This window comes from Poromitra crassiceps, assembly GCF_964638095.1.
Source record: "Poromitra crassiceps genome assembly, chromosome: 15".
Taxonomy (NCBI): Eukaryota; Metazoa; Chordata; class Actinopteri; order Beryciformes; family Melamphaidae; genus Poromitra; species Poromitra crassiceps.
In genome coordinates, this window is record NC_139634.1 from 27,504,014 (window position 1) to 27,517,081 (window position 13,068).

Here is a 13,068-nt window from a genome sequence, read left to right on the forward strand (position 1 = left end):
TGTGTGTGTGCATTGACTGTGCGCTCTGTGGTACGTGCATGTCACTTTCCCTTAGGCTGTGTCCCCTTTTTCCAGCTAACCCTTTCTGACAGTGCATTGCAGAGGTTAGGTCCCCACGTTGTTGTGTGCCACTTGAAATTGCAATTCTTTTCAAAGATGCCTTTTTTTTTTTTTTTTACCCCAAGCTGTGATGAGATCTTGAATATTCCATTAATATAATGAATGTGTTCTCTGCTGTCACAAGTCATTTCTGTCCAATTGGTGAGATGTGTCTCATGCAGTAGGTTATGACCTGTGACCTTTACACCTCAGCCTCCAAGATACTCATTATGTGAGATAGACATTCAGGGGATGAACCTAGCTTACATTCTCTGCTGCTTTGCCCGCTAACATTTGTGCACGGGGTTAGAAATCATGGACGATTGAATTCAGAATTCACATTTTTTTCTTCAGGAACTATTTTATTTCTGGCTGAGGCATACATTTGTTTGTCTAGGATAGAAAGCATTTCTGAGTTCTCTAGAGAGGAAATGTGCATTCCTGTGCTATCGGATAAATCAGAAAAACGTTTTTCCCCCTATTTTAGCCAGACTAACTAACTTTTGAAAAGCAAGAAGCAGAATGCACTTGAAGATCTGTAGACTTTTCAATCAAACTTTTCAACTAAACAAAAAGAAACCCATTCAAGACCTCATGCCATGGATTAGCTACCTATCTTAAGCAAGTTTCAAGTCACTGCTAGTTGATTTTTGTACTGAACTGAAATGAATGGAAGCCTGGAAGGTGCAAAAGTGCATCCAAACAGCTAAATAAAAGGTATACCGGTATATGGTAAATGGTAAATGGTAAATGGCCTGCGCTTTTATCCAAAGCGCTTTACAGTCAGTAGGTACATTCACCCATGCTTTGGGTGCTTTGGAAATAATAATAAACAGGCTACAACATGCAATAAAACCGGTAAGGTCCTTTAACATGTAGCAAGGCCTTGACTACCCATAGCAGCATGTGGCGAGGCGGAGCTCGTAACATTCAATTGAATTCAATTTTATATTTATATAGCGCCAAATCATAACAAGCGTTATCTCAAGGCACTTCATGGCTAACAACGTATGCACGCTGCTACTATAGCTTCCCATCATTTGTTTCCGTCCAACTGTCTGTTTACCCCGAGCTGTGACTGTTTCATAAGGTTGTTTGTTGACACTGTTGTGACTCTGCCACGCTCACACACACACTGCTGTTGTGTCTGATGACAGTGCACGGTGAAAGCTGCCTCTGTGCTGCACGACAAGCTGTTCCGCAGGCTCCTCCTCAGCCCCATGCACTTCTTTGATACCACACCTCTGGGTCGCATCCTGACCCGCTTCTCCAAAGACATGGACGAGGGTGAGGCCTGATTTGTCTTGACTGCGAAAGCCCCCACCCCCCCCCCCTCCTCTCCCTAGAGAGCGCTCAGTCAGTGAAGACATAGTGTAGTGCCAAGACAGTGGGATTTGACAAAGAGACTTTTCCCTAGGGAGTCTCTCTCTGTTATCCACTTCACTTGTGTCTTTGCTTGACATCTTGATTTGTGGGTGTTGTGGGACTTGTTTGTTTGGATGCTTGGTTTTGTCCCGAGGCATGATGTTTTTATAGGGGTGCTTAGTTTATTTTTTCATCTTACCTGCACAAATTAGAATTGTACTCCTCCCTCTGTGGTTTATCATTGGGTTATATCACCTCTGATAGTTTCACTGTGCAAATAAATATAATGTCCCCATATAAGCAGACCATAATGGGACACAGTCGGGGGGGGGGGGGTCAGAAAACATAATAAAACATATGTGCAATATTTCAGTTTTTAAAGTGAAATGAAAAAGCTAGTGTTTGTGCAGGAATGTGCAAAATATTGACGAGAGAATGTGCACAGGTATAGAGAATAATGTTCACTGTACAGAGAAAAAAAAAAAAAAAAAAGATGTCCAGAAGATGTGCGTTAATGTAACGCATTGAGTCAGATGTGGAGACCATTAATGTAACTTGTAGTGTCTATGGGGGAGGGGAGAAGGTCTGTGTCAGTCATACAGTATGGATAGATCCAGGGCTGCAGTGTGTCTGATGCCGTTTGTCTCTCCTCCCCAAAGTGGACGTGCGTCTGACCATGCAGGCTGAAATGCTGCTGCAGAACCTGACCCTGGTGCTCTTTTGCTTGGGCATGGTGGGCGTCGTCTTCCCCTGGTTCCTGCTCTCCATCCTGCCCCTGGGAGCCTTCCTCTGCATTGTGAACCGCGTCTCCAGGTCAGACTTACATCAGCACTGTCATTGTTATGGCTGTGCACAATTGCTCAAGTGACATCACTGATGACATCCCTGATGATGTCACAACTACGCATCACTGATGACATCACAATTGCTCTTATGACATCACTTCTGGGATGACATCACTGATGACATCATCAATGATGTCACAATGCATAATTGCTCTTATGACATCACTTCTGGGATGACATCACTGATGACATCATCAATGATGTCACAATGCATAATTGCTCAAGTGACATCACTGATGACATCACTTCTGGGATGACATCACTGATGACATCATCACTGATGTCACAGTGCCGGGACTTTATGACATCACAGTGATGACATCATCAGTGGGACAAAAATTGAAACAAACAAACAGAGAAACATTGCCCATATGCTGCCTTTTTATATACTAGGAATCTCGCGCGCTACGCACGCTCGATTCCTACAGTAGGCTCGACCGAAACTAATGGAAGGGGAAGGGTAAACCCCCATTACTTGAACCTGGTGAAAAACGCCGATGTCCCTTGGAGAAAAGGCACACTTGTCTGTGAAGGAAAATGTTTCAAGTCAAGTTAGTAGTCAAATAGTTTGATAGTAGTTATTCATTTTTTGCAGTTACATGTTATAAATGAAATGAGACTGGCTTAGTGTTCTAAAAACAGAGCAACAGTCTTGCACTGGAATCTAAAATCTAAAATCTAAAACAATGATTGACAATACGCTTGGTAGCACAAGCCATATCACTCTAACAAGTTACTTTTAATAAAGGGTAACTATGTAATGTAACTAGTTACTTTTAAAGGCAAATGAAGCGACAGCAGAATATTGCTGTCTCAGAGGATGTAGGCTGTTAGCCGTGATGGAATTGATTTTTATCAGCCTCTGGTTTGTTGTAAATGTTGTTGGAATACCCCTGGATTATTTGATGACTCAGCTGTAGCCATTATTTAGGGTGTTGTAGCAATTGTGTAATAAAAATGGCCCACCAAGGAGAAGAACAACTTACGGGCACCGAGGGAAATAAGAACAGTATCTTATGTCCTGCATCAGAAAGTTCAAGAAAAACATGACTCTGAGTCTTATTGCTATGCTGGTGGTGCAACGTTAGAAAGTACCAAAACAAGATACCAGTACTGTACATTAAGGTTCTAAATGCCAGTACACTATACAGTTAAATTGATTCAAAATATTAGTATTAATACTTTAAAGGGCACTTGGTGTATGCAACGCAAATGAAATTAATGCTAATATTTGTGTTAAAGAGATTATTAAGTAATATTCCCTGAGTTCAGTATTCCCAAAAAGCAATGATCACCCATGATATCAGACACTTGGGAAAGGATGAAATATCTTAAAGTCACAAAGTCACTGGATTTGAATAACTCATGTATGTTACATCAAACTGCATCTCCCATTGAAATTAGCCACTTCTAAAACACTTTATTGAATTGTGAAATGAAAGTGCCCGCGGCATAAACATGTTTGTCTGGAACGGCGCCTCGGAGCGAGGAAGTGTCATGTTCTTTCCCTCTCTCTTCCCCGCTTTTATGAGAAAAGCAAAATGATTCATGGGAGACTTGTTATTCACATACGCCATCCATCCTTTCTTTGCGTCTAAAAGTAGAAAGACACCCCACCTTTGCAAATAAAGCCCTCTCTCTCACACCTCCTCGTGGACTGGGAGTCTGCTGTTCCTCCGGCTGCCCGGCGCATCGCCGTCTGCATGTGACGCTGCTCGTAATAACGGACATAAATCAGACAGTGGGAAAATGAACAGAGTTCTGTTAGGAAAAGCGGTTGCTCTCTCCGTCCCACCTGTGCTCTGCTGTCATGTCCATCTGTCTGGCACACGAATGCACCATCATTGGAGTTGATGCTTTTTCCATTCCATCATCCTTCCGTGGTGCCTCACTTCTCAGTTGTAACGTCTACACTCCTTCCAGGATCTCACAAATTGGATAAGGCGAGGAAGGCAGCGAAAGTGTGAAGTGCAGACAGTGACGTTGACCCTAAAAAAAGACCAAAGTCACCTTAAAAGTGCTACTTCTAAAAATAATAATGTAAGTTTATAAACAATATGAGGGCTTGAACCCAGGTCTACACTGCCCTAAGCGAAATTATTATTTAGCGATTATTTTATTTTAAGTTTATTTTAAGTTCCAATATTCTCCTGTCACTATTTTGTTTTCATACATACTGTGGCTCAGGAAAAGAAACGTGCAAATAAAGTAGTTTAGTCAGGACTGGAGTTTGATTGACAGACAATACCATCTACGGTACTTTAATTGAAATGAGGCAAGCCTGCTGAGAAAAGCTTTTCCAGTTCAACTGCAGCAAACTTGCCTGATTAGAGAGTTTAGTGATTGTTGTGTGCAGGGAGCCAATCAAGACCAACTTCAACTTCATTTTTGAAAAAGCAATAACTTAAAAGGATAATGCTGTTGTTGTTGTTGTTTTTAGTGTGTGAGCTACCTTCACAAGAAGCTATTTGCAGCCACTCATTCTTGTACAGTATGAAAAACAACTTCCACCGATGTGGAAATTGCCCTGCGCTAGATAATCCATCCCGGTTGACATGAAGCCTTAATTTGGTTTTGTCAAAGTTTCTGTTTTGTCCTGATTTCATTTTGCCTGAGCTGAGTGTTTTCAGATACGTGCACCCATTACGTTACTCTGAGCTCACTGTCAATCACCTGACACCCACAGGAAGAGATGGAAGTCCCCACCTGGAAATAATACCTTAAAAACATGTCTCCTTACAAACCTTATTTTCACATTCATGTCTTGCCCGCACAACAGTTTCCAGTTTCAAGTTCGATGAAGTTGACAGTGTAAAGTTTATAATTTAAAAACACTAAAAACAAGTACTGTAAATGTAAAATAATAATAATAATAATAATAATAATAATAATAATAATAATAATAAAGCTGGGTTTAACTACTTATTTTTTTTAGTAATATCTCTACTACTGTATGAATTCCTATAATAGGTCCCCCTTTAAGTTAAAGGTCCCATTCCGTGCAAAAGCTGTTTTTACTTGTAAATGCATATATACTGCTGTCAGCCCTCCCTGTAATGAGTGGTCACACGCTCAGAACTGCCACAGTTGGATTTGTCCCTATCCAGCGTCCCTCTGCAGTCTCCTCCAAGCCACACCCCCAAACGCTTCGTTTGCCCAGAGGGGAATCTGGGGGAATCGGGACGTCACTAGCTTCCTCCTGCATACTGCGCGGGTCTCTCTCACACAAGCTACCTGCACCATTTAGTCTATAGCCACAAAATTAACACTTCTAGCTGGAGCGACGCCAACTGTACGTGATCCAGCAACTGCAGAGGTGCATTCGGTAAGTCTAGGCATTTTGAGATGTCCTCTTTAGCGTAGTACCGTTTAGTTAACGATAACTCGCAACCTAGCGTGCTGGTCCACAGACGCTAATCTGATTGGCCGCTGGGAGCCTGGGGCGGGCTCTCCCTCAGCGGCCAATGGGAACTGTTAGTTCTGAATATATTATAGAAACAGGCCGTTCTTGGGAAGCACCAGAAGAGGGAGTGAGAACTCCGTCACAACAAACGGGGTTGCTATATTTTCGACAGATTAATCCAGAATCATGTTTTATGGACCAGAGACACACGTTTTTAAGAGGTTACAGCTGCACGAATTGGGACCTTTAAACACACAACATCTTCTGCATTTCCAGGGTTCTGATTCGTGAGCTGAAGCGCCTGGAGAACATCAGCCAATCACCATTCACCTCACACATCACCAGCAGTCTGCAGGGCCTCTCCACCATCCACGCCTATGGAAGAGGACAGCACTTTCTGGGCAGGTGAGGAAAGCAGTTTCTATCAGAGGCACTGTGTCCTTACCCCATTCTTACAGCTTACAGGATTCACCTATTTGCCATCTCCCTGATAGTAAGACCAGAAGATAGATGCATGTAGTAGAAAAATAGCGACCCGCCCCTCCCACTAGTTAGCTTAGCACAATGAATGGTAGTCATTGGTACTGGATAGCTTACCCCTCGTTAACATGAGCAAAAACATAAAAAAAAGAAAAGTCAAATGCTTCCATACTGCTCACCTGGCGTGATCCAAGTCTCCACAAGCCCTGAGATGCCAAGTTGACTTGAAAAGACAATTTACACCCTGTTTTTAGTTGAAACCTTCACTGTAGCCAGGTGCTGCACGATGGTGGCCGGCGCATACTGTAGCCTGTTATTTTTCTACTACACACACAGAGAAGAGAAGGCCATCTATCTTCTCCTCTTACTATCAGGAGGATGACAAATAGGCGAATCTCCCAAAATGTTGGCGTGTCCTTTTAATTACAGAGGTGTTGTGTGTGTTTTCTTTGTCCCAGTAAGTTGCTACTATTTTGCACACACCTACAGTATGCTATAATTCACACTTTCTCCCCATTCATTTCTACTTGACACATATAGTCTTGAAATTGACAGTTGCATTATGTTTATATAACCCTGTCGCTATATTGCTATATTGTTATATTTTTATTTTACACATTTTTCTTTGGCATATCCTATAACTGTTTGCTGGTGCCATGACTGTTTCCCTGCGGGGATCATTAAAGTCTCATCTCATCTCATCTCATCTTCTCTCATCTTATTTTATTTGTAGTTCACGCCTACAAATATGAGCCTACATTAGTAAACATACCAAACTTTAAACCAGAAAAATGTACAGTCAGCAAGCATGGGACAAGTTCTGCCTGTTTTTGCTGCATCTTAAAAAGAGTTTGTCTTTCTGTTCAGATATCAGGAATTGTTGGACACCAACCAGGCCTCCCACTACCTCTTCAGCTGCGCTATGCGTTGGCTGGCTGTCCGACTCGACCTCATCAGCATCGCTCTCATCACTACTGTGGCACTCCTCATTGTCTTCATGCACCAGCAGATTCCTCCAGCATATGCAGGCCTCGCCATATCCTACGCAGTGCAGGTTTGTAAACATAGTACCTAAAGGGTTGAGATGCCATATCCTACGCAGTGCAGGTTTGTAAACATAGTACCTAAAGAGTTGAGATGCCGTATCATACGCAGTGCAGGTTTGTAAACATAGTACCTAAAGGGTTGAGAGATGCCGTATCATACGCAGTGCAGGTTTGTAAACATAGTACCTAAAGGGTTGAGATGCCATATCCTACCATACGCAGTGCAGGTTTGTAAACATAGTACCTAAAGGGTTGAGATGCCGTATCATACGCAGTGCAGGTTTGTAAACATAGTACCTAAAGGGTTGAGATGCCATATCCTACGCAGTGCAGGTTTGTAAACATAGTACCTAAAGGGTTGAGATGCCGTATCATACGCAGTGCAGGTTTGTAAACATAGTACCTAAAGGGTTGAGATGCCATATCCTACGCAGTGCAGGTTTGTAAACATAGTACCTAAAGGGTTGAGATGCCGTATCATACGCAGTCCAGGTTTGTAAACATAGTACCTAAAGGGTTGAGAGGCCGTATCATACGCAGTGCAGGTTTGTAAACATAGTACCTAAAGGGTTGAGATGCCGTATCATACGCAGTGCAGGTTTGTAAACATAGTACCTAAAGGGTTGAGATGCCGTATCATACGCAGTGCAGGTTTGTAAACATAGTACCTAAAGGGTTGAGATGCCGTATCCTATCATACGCAGTGCAGGTTTGTAAACATAGTACCTAAAGGGTTGAGAGGAGGGCCTGCGATAGGAAAAGGTGGATGGGCAAAGTGAACAGTCTCTGTTCCTCAACTGCTAACATCAAGGTGGCCTTGAATGAAGCGCTTACTGGAAAAATTCACACTTGGTTGCCCTTGCTTTCAGATATTGATTTCTGATGTTCAATTAATTTGTGATGAAATGTTGTAAATTACTTTTTTGGCATACACACACTTTCTCTCAACCTACCTTGTTTACTTCTCCATCTTGCTCTCTGCCTCTTCTGGATTTCTCCCTGTGTGATTGTTGAACTAAGCTTTTGCTTTTTTATTTTGAAGGGCTGACAGCAAAACCTGATAATGTTCTAGATAGCTGAAACGTTTTTCTGCTATCTAACTACCGGTACTGTATTGTATCTGCGCCGGAAATATCTCGACTCTCGTCTATATTTGTCCAGTGATCTATGGGAATGGAAAAAATACCCCATGAGACAACAAAATAGGCCCGGAAATTCAATAAGTTTTTTTTAAGTGTTGCAAAAGTTTTGTATGAGTAGTTTGTGCTCATTGTGAGGAGGTATAATACAGGTGCTTTGGTTGCCAATGAAAATGTAGGAAAAATTAAAGAAACCCACATATAAAATAACAAGAAACTCCAAACTGAGGTTTACCTATGTAGATTTATTTACATCATGTGTCCATGGAGAAAAAAAGTGCAAATCTAAAAAGGGAAATATTGAGAAGACATTCCAGACTCATTTCTCTCCAATGAGATTCATTTCACTTTATATTTTTGCACTTTTTTGTGCAATGCTTTCATCTGTGGGTTTCTCCAACATGTCATACACATTCAAATTCAGTCTTTCTCTTCCTCGGTGGAGGTTGCATCATATTGCTGCACACAAGGGGACGCCCAGACCTTTTGTCCTTTAGAAGTGTTTGTTTGTTAAGCTCTCTGAGGTATTTTATTCCCTATTAAATTGCGCTTAGTGCGGTCATGATGGAGAAATATGAATGGAAATTGATTGACTTGACAGTGAAAGGAGCCATGTCAGCAAATCTGTGTACTGGGTTGTAAATTATAGGTTTTACTGTTCGTTCATTGTAGCACAGATTTTATTGAGAGCATTTTTATAGTAATTGGGCGTGAGGGTGTTTATCATTAACCTTCCACCTTTCTATCTCTCCCTCCCTCTCTCTCTCTCTCTCTCTCTCTCTCTCTCTCTCTCTCTCTCTCTCACCTTCAGCTGACCGGCTTGTTTCAGTTTACGGTGAGGCTGCTGGCAGAGACTGAGGCTCGGTTTACGTCAGTAGAGAGGATCAATCATTATATAAAGGTAAGAGCACCACAGCTAATGACATCAGTCTGTACCAGATGCACATTGGGAAGGTGGATCAAGTCGATGATGTACACGCACACACGCTCGGACAAAAGGCTTTTGCACACCAAGTCCGTATTTTTCGTCCGAAATTGTCGCACGATTTTCTGCGTTTTTCGCATCAGTCAATAGATTTTTGCGAGCTGGGACCCATCTGTGCTTTCAGATGACGGCTTAAAAAAAACGCATACGAAAACAATCTGACTGTGTGTGCAAAGACCTAAAGTCTGGAAACACACAGACCAGCCCAATATAACAGAGCAGTTGGATTCAGCACCATCGTGCACGCACCATCGTGCACGTACGCGCGCGTGCGTGCGTGCATGTGTGTGTGTCTCGCACGCGCACCAGATAAGCGCAGCAGGAAGCAGATGGAACACAGTGAGCCCTCTACACACTTCACAGCACATGGCAGGGCTTGTTTCACATAACAGCCATCATCAAACCATAAAGAGGCGAATACCAACTTTTTTCGCTCTGTCTCAAGTGCCAAGAAAAGCTCCTAGAGACAAAGAAATCTATGAATTACATTTCAAGTGCAGCAGGGGACTTACACCTCCGCAGAGATTAATACCAGATTTCATCACTACTTCTTATCTCAGCGTCTGGAGAGCGAAGCGCCAAGACGAAGTCCCGGGACGTCCGCTCCTGCCCTCGCCTGGCCTCAGCAGGGAAGGATCACCTTCCAGGATGTGGAGATGCGTTACCGTGATGATCTGCCACTGGTGCTCAAGAAGCTGTCCTTCAACATCCTGCCTGAAGAGACCGTCGGTATTGTCGGGCGTACAGGGTCAGGTACGAGCCTTTTTTTTTTTACCCCAGCTCTTTCACCGGGTGTAACCTGCGTTGTGTAGTCCCCCGCAGTTGGGGATCGAACCGGGAACCTCCGGTATGGGAGACGGACACTCTAGCAAGGAGGCTAAAACCCATGGGCTCTACTATCTGTCGCTAGGCTAGAGCGTCTCGTGATGTGTGGGGAAGTGAAGTTTAGTCACTGCACAGCACCACCCGCTGGCAATGCAATACAGTACAATTCATCTGCTCTCTTCTCTACCAAGAATAGATGCCTCAACAGTTCACTCTGCCAAGTCAATGTAAATTACTGGTAATTAGATGAAATTACAGTTTTGCATGAATTCTAGATTTTCAGCACAGACTGTCAGAGAAGACTTTATTTTGTTCTTTCCTTTCGCTTAGTTTCTTGTAAGTAATATTTGTATATTTATTCACACAGCATCTCTTCCCCCCCCATGTGTTTACAGGAAAGTCGTCTCTAGGCGTAGCTCTGTTCAGGCTTGTGGAGCTGACAGGAGGCTCCATTACTATTGACGGAATCAATATTGCCCAGATTGGCCTGGATGACCTGCGGAGCAAGCTAGCCATCATCCCCCAAGAGCCTGTACTCTTCATCGGCACCATCAGGTAATCCACTGATGATTAGTATTTAACTAGAACAGTAACGTATGTACTCCTCTGGCTTTAGAAAATTAGAACCCCCCTCCCTCAGCAATTACCCTTAAAGTGCACTTAAGCTCCAGTGGAGATGCTCAGAGTTCAGCAGTACAGGAATGTGGTTGAAGTTGACAGCTCCCAGGTGTATTGTTTCTATATGCATAGGGATCTCTTCTAATGCAATTACTCCCCAGGTCAATGCTACAAATAGGGATGTGCTTCCAGCTCACTTGCCTGTGTTAAGCTACAATGTGCAACTTTTTTCAACAAAAATAAATAAATACGATATCTATATATATATATATATATATATATATATATATATATATATATATATATATATATATATATATATATATATATATACATACTAATGTGTGTGTGTGTGTGTGTGTGTGTGTATGTATATATATATATATATATATATATACACACACACATTAGCAGTCTGTAACCCTATTTATACATTGATGTTTGAGATGCTTTGGGGCATATACAGTATATTTCCCTCAGGGAGGGAAATGATAGCAGCAACAACAATGGTGGAATGCAGTAAGAAATGAAAGAATATCTATCGCTAATGTGTGGCAGATAAGACCCGTTCAAAAACATGGGTGGGCATTGATTTAATTTAAATTGCAGATTGCCTGGATCCACCAGCTGCTTCTTCAATGGCTGTAATAGCTTTACAGATTACCACTGGCTACCTCTGCCCCAGGCAAGGAAGCAGACAGCTCATCAAGATGAGTGACAAGTTTTAGGGTGTGTGAACTTGACCAACAGAGGGGAGGAGGGCAGGGCTAACATTACACTTCTTGTCTTAAAGGATAATTTCTGTGTTTTTTTTCAACCTGAACCCTATTTTCTTTTCCTTTGTTTTGTTCAATAGGACCAATTTAGACCCATGGGATCAATACTCTGATTTCCAGATATGGGAAGCACTTGAGAAGACTCACATAAAAGAGATGGTAGGTGGAAAGTTGGTTAAACATTGTCAATGCTACATAGTTGCAATGCATAATTCATGAATACGCGCATTACAGCCGTTTGTCATAACTCTACTCAGGTCAGCCTGTTGCCTCACTCCCTCCACTCAGAGGTAACAGAGAACGGTGAGAACTTCTCCGTGGGAGAGCGCCAGCTGCTCTGTGTGGCCAGAGCCCTGCTGAGGCACAGTAAGGTACTGAGTGTATAATAGCCCTACATTTACACCCTGCAGAACATTGTTTTTGGATGGCTGATGATAGCTGCTTGCTGCAAGATATCATTCTCTCATAAGTGTGTGGCTGTATGGCATAACATTGCCACCCAGTGGCTTACATTGTAACTTCATCTCATGAACTGTCTGTGTCAACTGATGTGTGTATCAACAGCACATATGATGTGTGTATGTTTTGATCAAGAACTACACTAGCAGTCAAAAGTTTGGACACACCACATTTTGCTTAATTTTTTACAATTTTCCACATTTTAGAATGACTTGAAATATGGCGCGCTCATTTTGAGCGTGCCTCGCACACTTTGCATGCTCAACTGGCAGTTGAGCAATTGTGCTCCACCACAGAAAACGGCCGCCTTATTATAGTAGTGAGATATTAAAGACATCAATATATAAATTAGTATACAGTAGGCCCACTCAAGACACATTTTCTTTGGGACAGTTAATTCTCTCATCTTGTCCTTTGTTGTCTTACATTATCTAGTATATAAATTGTGGTATTATTTATATTTTGTTTATATTTTACTTTTTATATTTGATTTTATGGTTGACTTTCTGTCAAATTTGCCATTTTATAGATTCTTATATTGGACGAGGCAACGGCCGCCATTGACACTGAGACAGACCGTCTGATCCAGGAGACCATTCGCAACGCGTTTGGCGGCTGCACCACTCTCATCATTGCCCACCGTCTCAACACAGTGATGAGCTGCAGCAGGGTCCTTGTCCTGGACAGTGGCCAGGTGGGTGTTAACATGCTGCACGGTTTGGCCCCTGGGTGTAAACCCACGCCTGAATTGAAATACCCCTGATTCGCCATTTCAATTGGGTCATTTTCCAGTGGTGGGATAAGGCATTGCACATTTAACTTGTCTTGTGGCTGACTGTTCACTCAGGCAAGGACATGAAGTGCCTACCAGTGATTGTCAGTAATCGAGCACCGCAGTAATGAGTCCGGAAGTATACTTCCGGGTTTGTAAGAGGAAAAGTGAATGAGGTTTTAGAATGGGGATTTCACTTAAATGCATAAAATAAGGTCTGTGGTTAACAAAATTTATGGGAATGCGAATTTGGGTT

General features: G+C 42.4%; 1 protein-coding gene across 1 annotated transcript in view; it reads left to right on the forward strand.

Moving 5' to 3' along the window:
• Nucleotides 1–13,068, forward strand: part of LOC310789872 (ATP-binding cassette sub-family C member 5) — a 38,538-nt gene that overhangs the window by 23,206 nt on the left and 2,264 nt on the right. The window contains exons 19-28 of the mRNA XM_083651575.1: nucleotides 1,257–1,386; nucleotides 2,124–2,277; nucleotides 5,989–6,117; nucleotides 7,060–7,246; nucleotides 9,189–9,278; nucleotides 9,923–10,115; nucleotides 10,583–10,742; nucleotides 11,662–11,740; nucleotides 11,839–11,952; nucleotides 12,570–12,734. Coding sequence (XP_083507701.1) covers nucleotides 1,257–1,386; nucleotides 2,124–2,277; nucleotides 5,989–6,117; nucleotides 7,060–7,246; nucleotides 9,189–9,278; nucleotides 9,923–10,115; nucleotides 10,583–10,742; nucleotides 11,662–11,740; nucleotides 11,839–11,952; nucleotides 12,570–12,734 — 1,401 coding nt within the window. The remainder of the gene's footprint in view (nucleotides 1–1,256; nucleotides 1,387–2,123; nucleotides 2,278–5,988; nucleotides 6,118–7,059; nucleotides 7,247–9,188; nucleotides 9,279–9,922; nucleotides 10,116–10,582; nucleotides 10,743–11,661; nucleotides 11,741–11,838; nucleotides 11,953–12,569; nucleotides 12,735–13,068) is intronic.